General features: G+C 39.5%; 2 protein-coding genes across 2 annotated transcripts in view; one reads left to right on the top strand and one right to left on the bottom strand.

Moving 5' to 3' along the window:
* The window catches only part of ERCC8 (ERCC excision repair 8, CSA ubiquitin ligase complex subunit), a 355379-nt gene that overhangs the window by 263733 nt on the left and 68463 nt on the right, over positions 1 to 23183 (top strand). The window lies entirely within an intron of this gene.
* NDUFAF2 (NADH:ubiquinone oxidoreductase complex assembly factor 2) overlaps positions 1277 to 23183 on the bottom strand; it is a 44442-nt gene continuing 22535 nt past the window's right edge. Inside the window, exons 2-5 of the mRNA XM_079995886.1 lie at positions 14617 to 14706; positions 7964 to 8004; positions 1834 to 2196; positions 1277 to 1456 (exon numbers count right to left, since the gene is read on the bottom strand). Of these exons, the coding sequence (XP_079852012.1) occupies positions 1942 to 2196; positions 7964 to 8004; positions 14617 to 14706 (386 nt within the window). The 3' untranslated portion in view covers positions 1277 to 1456; positions 1834 to 1941. The remainder of the gene's footprint in view (positions 1457 to 1833; positions 2197 to 7963; positions 8005 to 14616; positions 14707 to 23183) is intronic.

Here is a 23183-nt window from a genome sequence, read left to right on the forward strand (position 1 = left end):
TTTTTACACAAATAATTATGTATTGGGGAATGTGGCAGACACATACAATGCTGCTATATTTAAGCAAATGTACATTGGAGGGCACTCTGAGTCCTAATCAACATTTAGACAGAATCTGGTGTACCTCCTAACTAAACTTAGTTCTTGGTTCTTATTTAAAGCATCAATCCTATTGGCCAGTGAAGGTGCCTCACAGTATCCGTTCCTCGTAGGCAACATAATACCACAGCTATTGAAAAACTGGTTTCTGTAATAAATTACACCCAGTTCTTCCTCAGTGCCATGACACCTTTTGTATTATATCACAACTGTCAAAAGGAAAGTGAAGAGCGCTGGCCTATTGCACAGCGATAAGATCCTGGATTGGCATCAGTTGATAGTATTTTGCCCTGAGTTTGTTATACTGCATTGGTAACAAGTGACCATTGTCCCTTATCTTGAGCAATGACTTGCTGGTATACATAGGAAACTGCTTTATATGCAGTCAAACCATTGGCCTATCTATCTCAGTACAGTACTGTGTTACGATTTTGGAAAGGGGACATTCCCAGTCCTACCTGGAACCTTCTGCATGAAAGGCAGATGCCCTACCACTGAGCTACAGCCCTTTCCCAGTGTAAGGACTGATAAGATTAGGAAACCTAAAGCTTCATCTAGTAAATGCATTAGAAACACAGCCTCGCAGAATTATGTATGGTTTCCCCCCCAAATGGTTTAGGCTACATATTGCTCTTGGCACAGTTAAATAATGCAACAACATTAACCTTATTTAAATTTCTACTTTAAATAAATGATACTTTAAAATTGGCTTTGTTAATCTGTGAACCTATTGAAGTTTCTTAACAATGAGCATCTAAGTTGTAGGGTAGGCTTATATGTTATCTGAAAAGCACGCAAATTATTTTGCTCCGGGTCTATCACATTGCACTTGGACACATTAAGTAGAAACATGATGGACAAAGCAACACTGTTTGATTCTAAAACATAAATCTTTGGTCTACTTTCATGAAAATAAAATTTGCTACTTGTGCATATTATTTTAGCATATGAGAAGCTGTGAACTCATGTGAGACTGCGGCTCATGTTTAGCCTAAGTAAAAACTTACAGGAGTTAACACATTAAGGGCTCACCACTTGTGAGCCAATAGAACAAACGCACATGGAAATCTTGCATAAGATTAGTAAATAATTTGAAAGTACTGACATCAGTTTAAGTGATATAACAGCACTAATGTTTCATAATTTAAACCTGAAATGAATGGAAAATGTCTCAGAATGAATTGTAGAAGGTAAAGATTTAATCTGGTTTTACAACTTAATACCAGTAGCTTTGTCTATTTCCATGAAATCAATTCCACTAGTAATGTAAGGAAGCTGCAGTGTTTGGAATCGGAGCTATCATTTCTAAAAATGTTGCTGAATTTTCAAGTGTGAATTTTCAAGTGTACAGTGGTACCTTGGAAGACGAATGCCTCGTAAGACGAAAAACTCGCAAGACAAAAGAGTTTTTCGTTTTTTGAGTTGCTTCGCAAGACAAATTTCCCTATGGGCTTGCTTCATAAGACGAAAACATCTTGCAAGTTTGTTTCCTTTGTCTTGCAAGTTTGTTTCCTTTTTCTTAAAACCGTGCATTCAGGGGGTGCAGTTGTGACTTGACTTCGAGGAGCAACTCATAGCACGCGGTGTGGTAGCCTTTTTTGAGGTTTTTGAAGACTTTGGTGATTTTTGAAGCTTTTCCAAAATCCGTGCTTCGCAAGACGAAAAAATCGCAAGACGAAAAAACTCGCAGAACGAATTAATTTCGTCTTGCGAGGTACCACTGTATATATTTACTGTGTGCATACTATCATAGTTCAAAAATAATCAAGAAAATAACATTCTGCTCTTTTGCTTATTAACATAATTATTCATCTAATTTCTGATGCTTTGGCAATGGGCCCCTTACTTATTACGGATACTGTCCTTGGGGGGCATCCAGGATCCAGGCTGAAAAGTCTTCGCTGTACTGACGGGATCTTCTGATGGCTCATTCTTTCCAAACTGAGGGGCAGATGCATGGCCTTTAATCTGAGTTTGAAGTGGTTCTGCTACAAGCCCCTCTTCGTACTCTTTCGCCTGCAGGAGTCTCTCCTTTTCATAAATATCTTCAATCTTCTTCTTTATTTCTTCTTTATAATCCACATTCTTAAGAATTTCCTGTGAAAAATGCAATAATGCTTTTATGTGACTGAAAGAATCAGGTGAATGTCTCACAAGGCAATGATTTAAACAAAGTAATTTTTAAGGCAGAAGTCAAAATCCATCCGCTGGAATAATTTCACTGTTTTAATTGAATGAGTCTGAAAGTATATTTTAATTCTAATATTTATATACATATCAAAATGATTTTTCAGTATCAGTCTCTCACAATGGATAAAAGCCCTATCAAACAAAATGAAAATTCATGAGATAAGCTACTAACACTGAACATCACTGGGTTTGCAGGCAATCCTTTACATAAATGAAACACAACACAACTTCTTTTTTAAAAGTATCTTTCTTTTTTTGTATGATTGTTTCACATAAATGTGGTTCATGTGTATTCACCCCCAATAATTAAAATCAAACAAATTTACAAAAATTATTAAGAGGAAGTTAAAATTATACTGACTGGGTTTCATGACCATATAAACTATAAGAAATATAAAATGTGTGCAGCATATCGTCAATATCTTCTCTGCAATTTGATTTCTATGCTAGGTCAATAATCTAGAAAGAACCAAATGGACTTCAGTAGAGTTTAGATATTTCAACATAGAGAACAGATGTAAAAGCTTAGCACAAGGCAGTGATAATGGTCCCACTGGAACAGAGGGGGATTAATTGCTAATGATCTGGTTAATCGACTTCAGCAGGTCCCCTTGGCATCATGCTGAGATGAAGTCAGTAAAGATATGAAGGTATCTAAAGCACCAAAGGGTTTGGCAACATAAGTAGTGTGTATTCTAGAAATTAAGTGATACATTTATCTATATATAAAAAGTGCACTTTCTGGATGCATGCCAATGGGAAATAGCACATAGTATTGTAAAATGTGGCTTCATATTGATCACAGTGCTGAAGATATTTAATTCTACTGGACCCACTTAATTATCAGGAAGTCAAAAACAAATACAGTGATTTTTTTATGATGCTTTCCACCCCAAATTAGTCCAGACATCCAAGTTTCTCTGTGAGGTAGGGAATGCTCCCTCCATTCAGTCTGAGGCATCACAGACAAGGATGGTATCAAGTGTTTGCATAAGGGGGAAGTGCTTTAGCACTGGTATTTTCAAGGGTTTCAACTTGCAAAATTTGTCACAATCTAGTATTAGCAGTACCACACGTACACATTTTTGGGGGGATGGGGTGGGAGAAGGGAACAGGCTGAAGCAACAATCACTTGCTTAGAACCATTTACTTGAGATCATGGGTTCTGCAAGATTTGAACCAAAGAACTCTTGGGCTACAGCTCCCATTCTTAGGGATAACAAAGTCTCAAGGCAGTCCCCTCTACAGACACTCTACATCTGCTTCAATTCAGCAAAATAACTCCATCATGCAACTTCAAGCCAAGACTTCATAATATATGCACTGTTGCAAAGTGCCTGCAATATTACAAACAGATTAATAAAAAAATTGGTGCATAATGATAATATTTACTGTAACACTACCAAAAGAATAGTGTAAATATGCTGACTTCACACCAGTTCAGTAATTTTCTGAGATAGAAAAAGGAAAGGGGGTTGTAAACAGAACAAGTATATAACATAATTTCACAAGAACCTAGACAAAGTGAGGGGGAAAATGACTACAGATAATCAAATGACTCTTTGCCAAATATAAGCTCAAAAGAAAACCAAATTCCCATATCAAAATGAAATTGAGATTGCAGAGTAATGAATCTCCATTATCACAATGTAATAAACCTAACTGTGTATCTAATGCTGGTTGAAAACAATTCAATTGACTTCAATTAACTTACTAATTTTTCTAAAATAGAAAGGTCAGGCCCTTAAGGAATACAGATATTTGCAGTAACATTTGGACTATGGAGAGGAGGAGGGAGGGAGGGAGAGGTGACATTGACCAGATAGCTACAGAGAAACAGTGCATATCCAAACAAACCCCCAGATGACATTTTATTTCATTTTATCTATGTGGGATTTCCAGTCAAAATCACAAATGCATGATTGCCAGACAGGCACATTGTGGGGCTGGCACTCAGAGAGTTACTGAATCAATACAGAAGGGACTGTATGAGGTCACTTCCTTAATGCTCTGGCAGGAATTTCTAAAAAAAAGAGATGATCTTATGTACTTCCTCCCTGGACTACATTGTGAGGTTAGGACCATTAGGTTATCTTTGTTACTCTTTAGATCAAGGTGTGTATGTATTGTCTGAGTTGCTGCCTGCTTAAGTTGTAATTTGCTATCTGAAGTAGCATTTATATAGTCTGTCACCTCTGTTTCATATAATAAACCAAGCTTTCTTTATTCCTTTGGTGTGCGAAATTCTTGTGGGTATATGGTTAACAGTTATTACATATTCATAACATGCACACGTCATAATCCCAACAAAAGATCCCAAACCTCTCATTTGTGTGTATGATTATATGTGAGTGCTTGGACATGCATGTGGGTACACACACAGTGTAACACAACAGCAGTCCGCCCCACCCAAAAAACCCAGATGAAATCAAGAAAACCAGGGACTGGAAATCCAGGGGTAGATTTTTGTATGCGAGGAGCGTGAACTTAGTTCTGGCACTAAAAACAAACTCAGGCTGAACATGTGCTCAATATGTGCTCTGTTTCTGAACATTAAGTGTGTCTGCCTCTGGGGATCCATGGGGCTTGAGATCCAAAGCCCCCGGCACCCCACCCCAATGCCCCTTTAGGGCTTTCCATGTATTATTGCCAGCAGAATTGCTGGTAGAACCTTTCTGCCCCCCTGGACACAGCTGGGCTTCCAAGGTGGCAGAGAGACATTTACATACAATGGGGTGAGGTGGGCATGGTAGACCTGCATTTTAAAAATGGGAAAATCATACATTCTCATGTAGAACATATAGTTTGGATGATCTATGGACATGCTTATATTAGCCACCAGTTTAGAAAAAGCATTTTTTCCTGTGTGAATGTCTCTTCCAAGAGTGCATTTCTCAAATGCAGTTTTAGAATTTCCTTATATTGAAAATAAGAATATGCATATTTTCAAAAAATCTGCCGCTTGATCAATCAGGAACAATGTTTTCATCAACCAAGAGGCTTTTAATTGATTAGTCTAATCAGTCAATCAAACTAAATGATACAGTCTATCCCCTAAGCTTGACTGAATTTAAAAGCAAGACAATCAAAAATCTAGTCTGTGCTCCTACTGTCATTTAGCAAAACTACTTCTAAAACACATCTCAGGTTGGTGATAGCGAATAGGAATTCTATGAAAATGAACCTCCATGATTGAAGTTAGTTTTCATCATGCCTCTTCTGAAATAAATAATATTCTTATGATCAAATAAGGAAGGCGGGTATGCACTGCAGTAACTAAACATAATGTAATTTCCAATATAATTATTCTCTTCTGGGGGGAGAGAATAATAATTTAAACTTTATGCTTATTACTACTCACTGGAGTACATTTTCCTCCCTTGACAAGGAGGCTGTCAAAACAGATAATTATGGAAATGCTAGAAATAGTTTGAAAGAAGACAGGAGCTGTCACAAAAAGTTTCTTCTTTTTAACATTTCACCTTGTATCCAACTGTGCAATTCAGAAGCCATTTAGTTTTTATTACTGCATAGCAAACACACAGTGCATTAGAAATGAAAAGCAGTTATTTACCTTATTTTCTATTCCAAGCCACTTTCAGACTTCCCACAGTAGCTAAAGGAACTTACAAATGAATTCAATTTCACATTAAAATGCAACTTAAAGTTTGCTTTAAAAAAATAAAAAAACAACAGCCCACTATCTCCAGCCTTAAAGAAGCAGAACAGCTTTTTTTAAACTTAAGTTTAACTCACCAGATGGCATTCAGGTTATTCCAATGAAAACATCAGAGTACATTAGAAGAGCCTTGCTGGATCAGCTGAAAGACCTATCTGCTCCAGCATTTTGTTCTCACAGTAGCCAGCCAGAGGAATATGGAAATTCTGCTCCCAAGCAGAATTCTCCTGCTCAAGGTCCTCAGCAACTGGAGGCAATATAGCCATCATAGTATACTTCATGAAATTGTCTCATCCCATTTAAAAGCCATCCAAATTGGTAGCCATCACTATATTTTATGCTAGCAAATTGCATAGTTTAACTATGTACTGTGTAAAGAAGTACTTTATTTTGTTTGTTCTATTATCTCCCAATATACAACTTCACTGGATGATCCCAGGTTCTAGCATTTCTGTAAGGGGAGATGGAGAACAAGGGCTCAGCTAAATGCTACACATGAACTCTTGCAACAAAAACACTCGCAAACAAACCACTGGAGGAAGATTTGAAGCAGATGGGGTGCTTAACTCTTAGCTTGCCCACCACTTCTGTACTCCAAATCAGCAGCCAGGTTGGGTTGCTTGCTGGGACAAGGTGGTTTGAGCATATAACACCAATCCTAACCAGACAACACCGGCTGCTGATTAGTTTCTGGGCCCAATTCAAAGTGCTGGTTCTGACCAATAAAGCCTTAAATGACTCATGATTGTGATACCATAAAGACCACCTCTCCCCATGTGAACCGACCTGGATTCTGCAGTCATCACCTGAGGCCCTTCTCATGTGCCTCCTCCACAAGGCCCAGAGGGTTGCAACACGAGAAAAGGCCTTTTCTGCAGTGGCTCCCCATTTGGGGAATGCTCTCCCCAAGGAGGCTTGTCTGGCACCTTTGTTACAAATCTTCAGATGCCAGGTAAAAACGTTCCTCTTCTCCCAGGCCTTTGGCTAATTAAACAATCTATGGCCTTTTAAATTGTGTGTGGCTGGGGTGCGTTGTATTATTTTTGTTTGTTACTATGTTAAGTATTGTGCTTTTATACTATAAACCATCCTGTGATCCTTGGAAGAAGGGTGGTACAAAAATGTAATAAATAAAAGTAACTTTCAGGTAGGCTTACAGACTTACTCATTAGTGGAAACAGTAATAATATATTGATATAGTTTGGAGATGAGGAACCAAATAACTGCTTGGAATCACACAAAAAATGCTTTATGAAAGGCAAACGTATGAGTGGGGCAAATACTAGGAATAAAATCTGGACGTTCTAGAATCTAGAAATTATGTCCAAAAATTTCCTTTGCTTGAAAATTCTATCAATACTGCTGCAGTCAGGAGCTAACTTTAAGCAGAGAGGTACAGGGTCTGTACACTGATTCAGAACAATTCTTGACTAAAGCCACTTTCAATTATGAACACCACACTGGAGCTACAAACTCTTTGAACAATCCTCCCACATGGATGCCTTGCAGCCATTTTTATAGATTCCCTCTCTTCCTAAGGTTTGTCACACTGGCCAGGAGAGCTCCATTTCAGACAACAACTACTACTTCTATTTTTATTAAAGCTTTCAACAATATAATAACTATAAAAATACAAACAAAACAGGTGAAGTATAGGCAAGGAGGCACAGGCAAAGAGAGCTCCAAGGCAGAGACAGAAAGGTGAGAGAGAACAGACAGGACCTAGAGGCCTAAAAGGCAGCATTTCATACACCCCAAACAGCACACAGTGCATTGTTGTGCATTGGTATGATGCGAGAATGATACCATGGTGCAACACAAGTGAGACTTCAGAACAGAAGTCCAGGGAAACCCAAGATCCATTTCACATGTATCACTGGCAAGCCATGTGTCCCCCATCTTGTATTTGTGCACAAAGAACTGCTTTCTGACTGAAGTCATTAGGCAAATAAAATAATCAATAGTTTCACCTAGATGCAATGTAGTCTCTCTTACCTCAAATGTGGGTGGATCTTTTCTTTTTTTCCTAATCCAAGCTGCAAAAAAAATATTAAAACAGAGGTCAAACGTTTTTTTAAAAAACTGCTCATAATTGTATCAATAGTACAGATTACGTATCTGAAGGCGACTTAAATTAAGGACTTGAATGCCAGAAGGCAAATGGACTACGGAAGGACATGGAGATTGGTGCTAGATGGCTCTTGCAGTCAGAGCAGCAGAAAATAGCTGTCATCAAGAATGCTAGAAAATTAGGCATGGCACCCACAGAACAGGACGTCCCCATTCCACAAGCACTTGAGTTTCCACTTTCTAAACCTTCACCTGACACCACTAAACACATGAAATGCACTTCCACACACAGAAGGTTTAGGAACTGGTTCTGCAAGAACTGAAACTGAAGTTTTCAGAATGCCAAATGATTTGCCACCAGAAAGCAGCAATGCATGAAAGCTCAATCCACTGAGTCATCCCTAACAATTTCTCACATTTGTCTCCCAGGCCAGCTTGTGCTTTTCTCCAATAATTCCTAAAGCAAGATTCTTGACACCTAGCCTGGCATAATGGTTAGAATATAACACTACGACTGAGGTGACCCAAGTTCAAATCCAAACTCAACCACAAAACTCACTGGTTGATCTTAAGCCAATCACTATCCTTCAGCCTAACCTACCTTACAAGGTTGCTTGTGAGGAAAACATAGAAAAGAAGAACTCTGTACACCCCCATTAGCTCCTTGGAGGAAGGGTACACGTAATAACAAAACATTTCCCCCCAATTTCTGACTTAAAACTGCAGGAACTTTAACTCTGGCCTTCTTTAAGTCCATTCAGCTCCTGGACAAGCTCTCGCATAACAAACCAGCTCTGTCATGTGTAGATCATCCTGCCAACAGTAAGGAGAGGGGACAGGTAACTGCTAATCAGGTGAACATGTGAGGTAAGATTTTTGTCTGTTTAGACTGTCTCTTGCATTCCTAGAAAATGTCATAAGGGAAACACTGGAAGAGCGGGGGTGGCATTACATGTGCCTGTTGTATTGCCAATGAGTAAAAAGTCAGTAAGCACATATATATTGTATTGTATCCAAGGAAGTTGTCTCATTAGCTCAAGGACTTCCACCTGCGCTACAGGATTTCTCCTCCCTGTCCTCATGTGCCCTCCCCCAGTCTTCTCTGGAAGGCTGGGGAAAACCCCAGTACAGATTTGGGGAGGAGGCATGGGGGGAAAGGAAAGGAAGAGGAACAGGAAGCCTCATTGTGTGGGTGGAAGTCCTTGTACTAACAGGATGACTTTGTTGAATACAGCCAAGTAGGTTGTACCCAACTAAGTTTTACTCAGAATAGATCCACTGAAATTAATGGCCCCAAGTTAGTCATGTCCATGAATTTCAATGGGTTAATTCTCAGTATGATTAGCATTGGATATAACCCACTGAGGCTCCTTTGACTGACAGCAGGAGTAAGGTAAAAAGTAATACAAATTCTGCTTCCAAGCACTGGCGGAGGAAGAGGAGTGCGGGGGGGGAGCGCACCACCCCCGGCAGCGCGATCCCGGTGGGGTGCCATCGCAGCTGCCCGCACTGGGCGCCCCGCCTCCGCAGGGGGCTTGCCACACCCCCAGGAAGTGTGCCATGCCCCTGTGGGCGGCATACCACGCCCCCGGGGTGCGCACCACCCCAGCCCCGCCCTGTCTGCTCTCTGCCCCCCAGTGCTGGAGCATGAAGCTCCGCCACTGCTTCCGAGATGAGGCCCAAACTCTAATTGTGGCAAAGAAATGAGGTGGACAAATCTCCTTATTGCTGATAACCGAAAGGGGGGGGGGGAATGACAAGTTGTTTCTGCCATACAAAACCTGTCTTCCCTACTCAAGGCAGAAGAGTAAATCTGCTAGAAAGCGGTGGACCTTATCCCTATCTTTTAAAGATTATTTTGGAAAGTCTGATTCTATCCTCAGAAGAATGGAAAGGGAGTCCTTTGCCTTCTCAGAATTTGGTATACCCCTGATGTAGCTGTCTTTGCTTTGCTGATCATAGTTATTACTAACGTTATAGCGACAGCAATAACTGTAATTAGTTTATGCACAGCCAAACAATGCTGATGATGCTTCTAGACCAATGTTCCTTCTCAAACACTTTCCTCCCATTGTTGCTGTCCTCCTCTAACTCCTCCTCAGTTTATTTATGTATTTCAGAAATGTAGTGACCAGAATTGGATGTAAAAGAAAATATAATTAATTAAATAAGAACCTGCTTACAGTCAAGCTGTAATTTTATTCCAACATTTATATCTGTCCTTTCAATACCTTACTTTCAAAATTAAAACATATATCAATAAATTAAAACACAGTATTAAAACTACCACCAGCAGCAACAAAATAAAACAGCACTAAGGAACAGTATAATAAAATCATTATCTGCACAAAGCAAAAAACAGGATTTGTGCCAGTTCAGCATAATTTCTAACCCTAGTTTATTAAGAGTTAGGCCCATATACCTCTCCCTAACTTCAACTATCATGGTGTCTTCAAATGTGTTTGCAGTTGTTTTAGTACTGTCAACTGTGGTTTAAAATCACATTACATACCAGAACATGAAACCATCTTGGTTAGTGAGCCAAAATCAAAACACAAAATAGATATTGCAGCTTAAAAAAGACTCTCTCTTGTTCTTACCAATTGTCTTTCTATTAGTAAAGTGGCAATGAGGTTGAGCATTATCATCATAAAATGAGAATGAAAAAGAAGCAGTAATACTAATCACAAAACCAAAGGGTTAAAGGGAGTGCATTTTTTTATTGTTGATTTCGCTAATATTCTCACCTACATACTAAGCTTTGAGTCAGAACAAAATGTAGTTAATGTGATTTTACTCTTATTTTCATTTTGGGAATGCCTCCTTACGACAGGCATTTCCAATATTATTTATTTTACACAACGTATAGTCTCTACAGAGTTAAACAGAGGATGTTTACAAGAAGCTTAAATCCAGCCAATAACAATGTTTTCCTTAATATTGTCCAAAAATATAGCTTCTTCAAATCCATAAATTCTTTATCTCATCTTTATTATTGCTTAGCATCCATTCCCCCATACTTTTCCTTTACTTTCACCAAACCTCTTCTATATGTGCAGGACAGTAAAACCTCCATTGCAGTTTAGAAAAATCATTGTTGACGTGAAAGCAGACAAAATCTTTGCAATTATTAGAATTGTTCTTTGCCCTTTCAGCTTGAAAATGCATCCAGTGCAATCAACTTCTAGAAAAACATTTACATAAACCAGAATGCTTTCATTCAGTCTCAGCCAAAATAGCTTCTATTTGGAACAGTATAAAAGGCAAAGAAAACACACACAGAGAGAGACACACAGATGAAGTCCACTTCTACAAAGTTCTCATCAAACCTTTTGTAAATCCACTGACTGCAATTCCAATTTTCTAATTACATAGTTGTAATTAATTATATAAATACAGTATGGTACTATTCCACAGTCTGTGCTTGTGATAACGCTACATTTGTCTGAAAGGAATTTAGCAAGATAAACTGGACATTTCATACCTTGAGACTTTGGCATTCTTTCATCAGCACTCATTTGCATTCTCATTAGTATGCATGAGATTTTCATTGAACTTTAAGGCTTCTACTGGCATATAACGCATTGTAATGAGCGTAAAAGTGAGCATGCAAATTAAAACTCCCATTAATCACTAAATGGTACCCATTAAAAAGAGAGAGAGAGAGAAGGACTAGAATAGACAGGCTGTAAAATGCAGCATGAGGCACACAAACTCCTAAATCTCGACACAGAAAATGACAGATACCTTTTCATGAGGACCAGTGACATGTATGAAGAAGGTAAGTTACTAGATACAGTAAGTGACAATTTAGAATAAAAATGATAAAAAGGTTATTGACAGCCTGCATCCACAAGATAATGCCTTTGGCAAAAGGCACATTGCTTCCTTTCTTGAAAGGGAACCCTGACAGAGCAAGGAAAGGTGCTACTTACACATGTTATCCATGCTAATCGGGGACTCATTCATGTATTTCCTCAAACCATGGTTGTCATATTGTTGGTTTGGACATGGGACACTCATGTTCAAACGCTTGGTCGGCCATGAAGCTTATGTTTTGTGTTCATGGAGAAAATCATACACACTTAGCCTAATTGTACCTCTCAGGATTGTTGGGAGTATTGGGGGGGGGAATGTGTGCTGTACACATCCCAGATTCTTAGAACAGAGGGAGAAACCCCCACAAAAAACTGTCCACTTAAACAAATGACATGCTGACTTCAACTCCTGGACATCCCAAAAGTCTAAAAACCCTGTCTTCAGAACAAGCTTCAATCCTTGAGGAATTCCACAGTCGAAGGACATCCACCAAGAATATTCTTCTGTGTACCAGTGGCATAGATATATTATTGTCAAAATGCATTCCTGGTTCCTATGAGCAATCACAATGAAAATGAAGGAAAGGGAAATTGGATCAAATGATACTGTGTTTCAAGGTTTGCTGGTCAAAGCAAACCTGAAGAAAACAGACTATAGAAAACTGGGGGAGAGGGGTGTACTGGAAGCTCATTCTGATAAAGAAGTGAGCCATACATTTACAGTGGTACCTCAGGTTAAGAACTTAATTCGTTCCGGAGTTCCGTTCTTAACCTGAAACTGTTCTTAACCTGAAGCACCACTTTAGCTAATGGGGCCTCCTGCTGCTGCTGCGCCGCCGGAGCACGATTTCTGTTCTTATCCTGAAGCAAAGTTCTTAACCCGAGGTACTATTTCTGGGTTAGCGGTGTCTGTAACCTGAAGCGTCTGTAACCCAAGGTACCACTGTAGTTATAATCCCATAAACTATCTGCAAGGGCACCCCACCCATCACCTCCTTCCAAATCTGTGCAATCTTGTTCATGTTTTACAGAACTGGAAAAATATGAAATCCCACAGGGGAAGCCTTAATGATGAGCAACAATTTTCACTATCTAGTATTGTCATAAACACTGAGATAATGTAGGGGAAATGCTCTGAACATTTTAAAAAAAGTTATATCAATCCCAGTACAGTATTATTAAAACCTACTTCTTTCTCCTATTACAGAAACAGCCACAGATAAAAAAGAGGGAGAATATGATTCTCATTTCCTCCCACCATTTCCAAACAGAAGATTTCAGCAGTTAACATGTTAACTGGAAAAATCCAGTTAATGTTGTTCTTTGCATTTAAGCACCTACATTTTTCTCTGCTCTGTCATAAACAAGAATACACTGCACACCTCCTCTGCCCAAATAATGGATGGGGAAACAAAGCAGTCTGAACATTTTCTTCCCATCCCCTGAAAGGAACTGTGCTTAAAGAGAGAAAGAGACCATTGCCTATTCATAACACTTTTTATTTCCCTTCTCTTCACAAATCCTTCCAATTCAATGCCACTATAATCACAAAGGGAAAAAAATGTTATGGTAATTATAAGCATGAGCAAGTGTTGTGTTAAAAATGCAAATGCTGCTAATAAAAGTATGCCTTGCCACACATGGTTTACTTTCTGTGCTGGAAAGCCAAATAAACTGCCCAGATTTGCAAATGTATCCTACGCTTCAGAAAGCCATAGGAAAAAGGCATTTTGCATTGTGTCTTCTTTTCTTATCCATGGCCACTTAAAACAAGGCCGTTTTCTCAATCCCTAATTATAGAGTTGTGCATTGTTTTTATCCTAAAAGGTAAAGGTAAAGGGACCCTTGACCATTAGGTCCAGTCGTGGCCGACTCTGGGGTTGCGGCGCTCATCTCACTTTATTGGCTGAGGGAGCCGGCGTACAGCTTCCGGGTCATGTGGCCAGCATGACTGAGCCGCTTCTGGAAAACCAGAGCAGTGCACGGAAACGCCGTTTACCTTCCCACTGGAGCAGTACCTATTTATCTACTTGCACTTTGACGTGCTTTCGAACTGCTAGGTTGGCAGGAGCAGGGACCGAGCAACGGGAGCTCACCCCATTGCGGGGATTCGAACCGCCGACCTTCTGATTGGCAAGTCCTAAGATCTGTGGTTTAACCCACAGCGCCACTTGATGTCAAATCATATGATGCATTTTAAGCATATGTACTTTTTACTTTCCCTGCTTAAGAGCCATACTTTCAGAATTCAAAGAGAGGAAAATTAGGTGGCATCCCACCTGCATAATGTACAGTACTTCCACTTCCACAAGCAGAATGTTTGTTTGCTTCTCCTCCTCTCTGCATCTCTTCATGTGCTCCCAAAATCTGCTCTGGAGGCTTGGGGGAGCCTCTGGGACAGATGAGTGGCAGCGGGGAAGGAAGGAAGAGAAATTCCATTGCATCTGCTGGTGCAACACTGGATCTCGCCCATTGTGTTTGAGGTTAGACAGAAAATTCAGAGATGGTACGTCAAGTTATATCAGTCTGCTGCAATAGCCTTTTCAGTGGTTCCTCCACCTGCCACAAAGGACTAAGGGAGAAGTAATAACTGGACAAGCCAGAATCATGGGTGTGAAGTGGAAACAAAATTTGACCATCTTAAGAAATCTTAAGGCAAGGGCTAGGCTTAGATGCTCTGTTGTGTCCTTTCAATTCAGCCTGGGAGAATTACAAGTCACTTTATCATACATTACTTTAGCTGTCTCAAAAATGTATTACCTTCCCATTCTGTGGGTATGTCCCCCGCTTCATATTGGTGTTCTTTTATACCAGAAGTTTCTACAAATCTTCTCTCTTTAATAAGCTGACCTATTTCAAAGAGAAAAAAGGCTGATTAAGAACATTACATAAAACATTCACATGCACGGGTGAACATTTGATATTCTTCAATGCTATTACTTATGTAGATATTTTGACTGAGAAAATCATATACTCTTTTTTCTCATCACTAGGTGTTGTTTAAATCTGGGTCTGTCTGCCTTCCCATCTCTTGCTTCATGTTTTAACCCATCTGCAGTACACACACACACACACACACACACACACACACACCATTTTCTCTCAAGCTAGCTGCAATAATGGAAGTAAAGTAAACTAAGCTGGGAGAAAGTTGTGTGTAAGAGAGAAGCAACAGCAAGATTAGGAGTGGGTATAGGTAGGGTTCAGCACCTTTGCCGCAACTAAATAATATCCTGCACTGTTGTTGAGTGTGTAAACCTGGATCTGCCCAATCAAAGAGATGAAGACGCTTCTACTTTGCATCAGATGAAATGGAGCTACACTTTAGACTTCAGAAATAGATTGACTAAAAACAGTACAGGAAGATTTCAACTCCGAGCAGGGTTTAAAAAGCCCTTTAGATTTCAATTCCATGCAAGTTTATATTTGCTATTGTACTGAATGGGACTTAACCAGGTAAGTGTGCATAGGATTGCAGCCTTAGAGTAACCCATTAACATCTCACTTCTTTTTACACTTAAAAGAAAAGGGAAACGAGGGTGTTATTTCTCTACCCTGTACAGTACTTGATAATTTCTTCCACTCTACATATTTTCAGTAATTGTAAATGAACTGCACTATTAAAATAATTAAAGCACTGTATCATTCTAGTATTGATTTAAAGGGAAACAATTGTACAGCCTTTTAGGAGGAAGTCACATATATTAAATGTTTTGGAAGTAAATTAGAAGAGATTGATAGACTTTGGAAGAGCATGAGACACTTGATCTCAGGGCCATGGGTTTGAGCCCCACATTGGGCAAAAGACTCCTGCATTGCAGGGGGTTGGACTAGATTACTAAATTCTATTATTCTATGAATCTCACCCCACTTCTATAGCCCTACCTCCAAGAACTACAATTTTAACAAAACATATGAAAGGATGTGTGATCTGTTTGCTTCATTGTCAACGTATGGCACCACTGCTAGACTGTATTTTGCCTTAAGGAACATTTTGGGTAGAAGCAGCCAAATTCTGCTTCCCACTGAGTGTTTTCTTTATCTGGTCAACAGTGTAAAGCACTAAGTAATTCTATTTTATGAAGTTATATATTATTTATAAATGTCTAAGAGAAAGTTGCTTTGTAAAGAGTGTCATGCTGTTTGAACATTATCTGCTTTACAAATGAACTAAGGAAAATGCAACTGTATTAACTCCTCCTAAAGTTATGACAATTATTATTTTTTATTTACTGAATTTATATACCGCTCTATACCCGGAGGTCTCAGGGCGGTTTACAGAAAATATCAACATAAAAACCACAATATATAAAATCAAAATAAAAACAACAACCCAATAAAGAGCTACATTTTAAAAGAGCATAGGATGTCAATCGAAAGCCTGGTTAAAAAGCAACGTTTTTGCCTGGCACCTAAAGGCGTATAATGAAGGCGCCAGGCGAACTTCCCTGGGGAGAGCATTCCACAGACAGAGAGCCACTGCAGAGATGGCCCGTTCTCATGTTGCCACCTTCCAAACCTCTTGAGGAGGAGGCACACAATGAAGGGCCTCAGTAAATGATCTCAGGGTCTGGAGGTTCATATGGGAAGAGGCAGTCCTTGAGGCATTGTGGTCCTGAGCTGTTTAAGGCTTTATAGGTCAAAACCAGCACTTTAAATTGGTAGCCAGAGCAGTTGGACCAAGATTGGTATAATATGTTCAAACTATCTTGCTCTGGTGAGCAACCTGACCATTGAATTCTGCACTAGCTGGTTTCCAAATCGTCTTCAGAAGCAGCCCTACATATAACACATTGCAGTAATCTAACCTTGATGTTACCAGAACATAGACAACAGTATTTAGGCTATCCTTGTCCAGTTAGGGGAGTAACTGGGCCACCAGCCGAAGCTGATGGAAGGCACTCTGGGCCACTGAAGCCTCCTGAGCCTCGAGTGACAGCAAAGGATCCAGGAGTACCCCCAGGCTATGAACCTGCTCCTTCAAAGGAAGTGTAACCCCATCTAGATCAGGTGACCTCCCACCCATCTGGTCTAGGGAACCAGCCACTAACAGTGCCTCAGTCTTATCTGGATTGAGCTTTAGTTTGTTGGCTCTCATCCAGTCCATTACTGAGGCAAGGCAAATGTTTCCACATGCACAATGACTTAGTTGAACTGTCTTTTTAGATTATGAGCCTGAGGGGAAGGAGAAAGTCTTAGTAGTGACTTTTGTAAGCTGCTCTGAGAGCCCTTTGAGCTCAAAAGCAGGGTGCAAATGCTGTATGTAAATAGACTTTCTAATTTCAGAGGATGGGGCGGCTATGAGAGCTGCATGTTTCCCAGCACTTGCTCCAGATACAACTTGTCACTGACTGGAATGGGGGAAAGGAAGATTATTTCCTTTCAAATAGCAGCAGCAACAGGAAGAAAGAGACTGGATCCCACAAACGTACTAGCTGCCCCTGCTGGGAAGTTCAGGGGAGGACCATATCTCTGGAGTAAAGCACACTCATAATGCGAGTATAAAGATTACTCAAGCAGCTTGTAGAGACTGAGTGTATCTCCTCATATTGCCACAGGTCACCAGTGTGTCCTGTACAGGTACCTGAGCAACAGCTCTTTTCCTATCTTGGATGCTTCCCATCACATAGACACGCTTTTTATTCAGCCATTACAAACCCTGCGGTACCTTAGGTACTAATTCCTTATGACATAAACTTTCCTACACTGGATGAAGCTGACTTTAAGCCACAAATGCTTATGCCATAATAGGTGTGTTGGTCTTTACAGTATGATAAGACTCCTTGGGGTGTTTGTTTTTGATTGTGTAGCACCACACTAACATGACTATTCTGAAATTGTTGTCACGTGAACCAGTGTTGTCACAAGGCCAGTAAATTATTTTCATTTCCAAAATAAACACGTGAGACATGCTACAGAAGACTAAGAAATGCAATTAAAACTGAAACAAAGTAGACACGTAGACACATGCTACTATATACCAATTAACAAGATACATAATTAACTCTAATCATTCAAATAGCTGAAAATACATGCTCTTCAACTCATTTCTTATTGAAATATTCATCTCCAAAATCAAACAGAGCTGAATATTATCCTTAGATTAAACTCCTGCAGTTAAACTAAGTCTGGCAGTAGGATTTTTTTTTTCTTTCTAGTTTTCAAGATTAAGGCATTTTGGGATAGTAAAGGTAAAGGTAAAGGTACCCCTGCCCGTACGGGCCAGTCTTGACAGACTCTGGGGTTGTGCGCCCATCTCACTTAAGAGGCCAGGGGCCAGCGCTGTCCGGAAACACTTCCGGGTCACGTGGCCAGCGTGACATCGCTGCTCTGGCGAGCCAGAGCCGCACACGGAAACGCCGTTTACCTTCCCGCTGGTAAGCGGTCCCTATTTATCTACTTGCACCCGGAGGTGCTTTCGAACTGCTAGGTTGGCAGGCGCTGGGACCGAGCAGCAGGAGCGCACCCCGCCGCAGGGATTCGAACCTCCTACCTTTCGATCGGCAAGTCCTAGGCGCTGAGGCTTTAACCCACAGTGCCACCTGCATTTTGGGATAGAAACCACCAAATTTGTTACTAATTTTAAAGCAGTTATTTCACTTATTCCTGGCATAAATGCTTTGAAGAAGAATGGAGGCACTGATCTAACCAAGACCAATTAGCAAAGTTCATGGAATAAAACAGGATTTGAATTCAGATCTCTGCACATACTCAGGCCATGTCACCACAATGACAGTGTTACACAAATTCCTTTCAGGACCATTATCACAGACATTCAGTATTACTGAAAAATCAAGCACCAAAAATGCCAGCTGTCCATAGCAATCTTCCACCTCACCATTCTCTTCACCACTCTCTTCCTCTCCTATGAATTTTCCTCAACCCCTCCCCACAAAATGTAACTACAGTTAATGTTGACAACTGTTGCCTCTTCACACAGATTTGTTAACTAGATGGTTAACAAATCCTGATCAAGAAGGAACTCTAAATGCTGGTTTAACTTCAACCATTGTAAGGACTATTCTTGGCATATAGGGAATCTAAAAGGGAAACAATACATATGTGGCACATTTTTGAAGGAATGCTATGTGCAATTTGTCCAACTGATTATTTCCTGTAATTTTATGTGTCTGAAATGCCACTGCAAAATGCAGTATGTTCATTAGAGCCAGTGTGGTACAATGGTTAGAGTGTTGGACTAAGGACTTGGGAGAGCAGGGTTCAAATAGCTACAGCCAGGAAGCTCACTGGATGACCTTAGGCCAGCCACTCATTCTCAGCTTAACCTATCTCACAGGATTGTTAAAATAAAATGGGGAGGAGAAAACAATGTACACTACCTTGCAGTCCTTGGAGGAAAGGTGAGCTATAAACGTAAAAGTAAATAAAAATAAAATAAATAAATGTAAATTAATATTCTTTCAAATTTAAAAGAATGAAAGAAAGTTATATTCCACCTACTTATTTCTATTTTATAACTATTTTATTTGAAGAAGAGATTTACAGGACAATCCTAACTGCAACAGGGAACATTGGGGCCAATGGTGCATTCAAAGCTCTGCTGGATCCTGTTGGTGGGGAAGCTATCCAGCCAGAGCAGTAGAAAATGACATTTCAGGCTTAAGGAGCTCATGTTGCTTTATTTAAGAGACTGAAGTATACCTGTATGTTGACCTCCCTTCTTTTACAGGCAGAATAATTAGTTCTGTAGTTTTTTCATTTTTAGCAACACTCTTTGTAGTTAAAATGTGAGGATTTAATACTGAGGAATGCTGGAAAATACTCTAGAGAGATCAGACTTAAAACCCACCTGGGAATTGCTCTTCTTTGAAACTCATTTCAGCTCTCATCCATAATGAAAACTGTCCTCTGCTCAACATACCATTGCAAACCATATGAATTGTTGCATAACGGTACAACTGAACATAATCATTCTTAATTTAGAGCATGTAATTTTTATAAATAATTATATCATGCTTCTGCCAGCCAGTCCATTTTTCAAAGATTGTCAATTTACTTCCACGGCCAGTGTTTGCTCCAATTTGCAGGTATTTAAAGATTAATAAGATTTTTGTGTTTGCAGTCTGTTTAGTCCTTGGATATATTCTAACCCTTCTAAAAAGAATGCTGAGAAACAGATATGAGCATGTGAAATCATCTTAGAAATGCTAGGGCTTCAAGAACCTGTGCATGTATGATGTACAGTGGTCCCTTGGTAGCCAACCAAATTTTTCTGCTCACCACAAATTCTGCCTCAAGACTAAAGTAATGCACATTAGGCACAGCTGTCCATGTAATCCGATTAGAAACCATAGCTTCTGTATGAAACACACTTTTGTTGTTGTTTAGTCATTTAGTCATTATATCAGTGCTCCTAGAGAGATCTGCATTGGCTTCTTATAGCTCACCAAGCACAACTGAGGGCCAAAACATGCATGACACAAGAAAATGGTGATTTAACCCATACAAAGCTTAAAAGCATGGGCACATGAGAAATTGCTCTCTTCATTATCCAATTCATGTTTTCCACAGACCCATTGGGCACTCTTTCCTTATAATTCGCACAGAAGAACAAATCAGATCACACATCTTATTCAAGATGGTTGCCCTTGGAAACTAGAAAAAGACAAGCCTCAACATCTTCCTAAACCTTTGTAACCTCTTCTTAGTTAGATTTGGAGAAGAGATGGTCTGGTATTCCTGGGGGTCAATGTGGGCCCCTCACTTAGTGCAGGTAGGGTACCCCCATCTGAAACCCTCCCTCAACCTATAGCGCAGTCTCTTCTCTGTTCCTTACATTCATATTCAATACCAGGGGCTGTGTCCATGATTGTTTCAGTTACCAACTCTGCCTATCCCCTTCCTTTCTACCTCACCAAAGACACCTCCTAAAACTCAACAAAACTACCTCATCACCTTATTCCTTGCCAAAGCCACCTCTCACCTACTAGAACTCATCACAACCACACTTCATCCCTCCCTGTAGACTTTGTCAAACCTCCACAGTTTGCCAAGGCCACCCACTTGCCTGGGTCAGTCGCTTCCTTGTTGGCCTGAGTTGTCCATGCAGGATGTTTGCCTACCACTAACCCCAATTCCTCCCTCGCCACCCTTTGACACTGCTGCAACAGCCCAGCAGCTCTGAGAGCTCAGTTTGCTGTCACATTTTGCTTGTTGTTATATTTCTAATTCAGAGCTTTCCAAACGTTTCATGTTGGTGATACGCGTTTTAGACATTTTTCATTTTTACTAGCAAACCAGAGATTAAACTAATCCCTTTCCAGCCCTGGGAGGAGTGCAAGGAGTATTTGTGTGACACACCTACACACTGCAGCCAACACACTGATGTGTCACGACACACAGTTTGGAAAGCTCTGTTCTAATTAAACACTTTCAAACTATACACACACATTCACACACAGAGAGATAGGGAGGGAGAGATATCGCTTGGAATCTGCCTCCCTCCCCTAAAAGGCAGCTCAGCTGAATTGGACCTTACTCTTCAGCATCATAGCCACTATATTATATACACTGGTATGAATGAAATATAGATGTGGGGATGCAATATTCCCAGTAGTGTGGAAAATGAATTGCAATTTTGTTTGTAGGTAACAGTGAAACAGCAATTATGTTAGTGCTATGAGCTACCTGTCTATAAGTAGGCTTACCTGCCTCATGTCTTCAGGATAGGGTGGGACAAATTCAAACGATCAGTTTAAAGTCCTGAGAGTATAGCTTGATGAGAATGTCCAAATTATGCATGAATATACATGTAAATCCCTTAGCAATTAAATGAAATGGCTATAGTCCTGAAATGTTTAACTTTCCAATAGTCTTGAGACACACAATTTTTTTGGAAACTTGGATATTAAGGGAGTTCTATTCTCTCAAGGATAATAATGACAATATTATAGCCATAAAACCCAACACCTAATAAAACATTTAATTTTTCCCCTTTCTCTCTATGGAAACATAGGATCAAAATTTCACGTTTAACATTTTAAAACAAGAATAAATCTGTACAATTATTTTTAATTCACTAATTGTTTTATGAGTATTTGAATGTCAGAGCAGTCTCTTCTTGGTTTATGGCTTTTAGACATACATTGTTTTTGCTCTGCAGAAAAACCAATTTCAGAGCTGAGAGGAAGAAGACCACAGTGGGGGGTGGGTGTCCTATAACCTAATGAAGATGACCTACTTTTATGTGAGCATAACATTCATCTTCTAGAATGGGAGGTTATTACAAAATAAGATTACCTGTATGATAAATCCCCTATAATTACCTGCAAGTGCCTTATTTTTCAGTGTTGGAACATTTCTGATTTGTGGATGCATTTTGCACACTCTGCAGATGACTAAACATATATTTAGATATCAACTCTAGACATTTTTAGTTCAAATCAATTAGAGAGGGGGGAGTAGAATCATTCCCTTCTGGCTGCCTATATTTTTCGTTTAATCCTGGTCAGTGTAAGACCTTATTACAAGTAATTTGTCATTATAAGTCTGAAGAAAAATGCTAGCCTCACAATTTTTGTCATTTCCCCCCCACACTTCCCTTCAGGCTGCAACTGTTGATGGGCTTTATGGAAATATAAATTCAATCAGCAGCTGCAAATTTCATGAGACGTCCATCTTCATGCTGAATTTGTAACTGAGTGTCAAAACAATCTGTGGATTCCTCCCTGATGAAACGCGCATTGAATTGTAAATTTCTGCAATTTTCTCATGTTTGAATTTAAGGGGAACTAAAACAGAACTAGCTCACATAAAGCATATATCAGCTTAGGACAGGTAAAAAATTTTTTGCATAGTATTCAAAGAGTTAATTTTTTTATATAAAAAAGCTATGAACAATATCTGGTCCTTTAAAAAGCAATACAAAATTAAACTACATTGCAAATTTTATTCCATTCAGAAATATAGGAGAATAAAAAAGATGTTCAGTGGGCTTTTTATGCTTTTCAGATAAGCTACATGTTTTATCTATTGTTGTCACTGTTCATTTTCCAGAATCTTGCAATGATTAAAATCCAGAAATTAGCTTGGCAAAATTTAAAAAAGATTCAATGGTGTCAAAACAGTCAAACAGTTGAGTAGGAAAAGTTTAATTTTGAAAGGGTGCTGCCTCCTCCTCTTTGATATAAATCTTATTTTTAATTAAGTGTTGATGGAAGAGAAAATACAAAAATATAAAAATTAATTTAAATTGCTAAAAAGAGAGGGAGAGAGGACCGCTAGCTCATAGTTCTAACTGTTCATTGTTCTCCTGGGCGGCTCTAAAAGATGGCAATTTTCTATTCAAGCTGCTATTTCTTACAATA

This window comes from Podarcis cretensis (genome assembly GCF_951804945.1).
Source record: "Podarcis cretensis genome assembly, chromosome: 11".
NCBI lineage: Eukaryota > Metazoa > Chordata > Lepidosauria > Squamata > Lacertidae > Podarcis > Podarcis cretensis.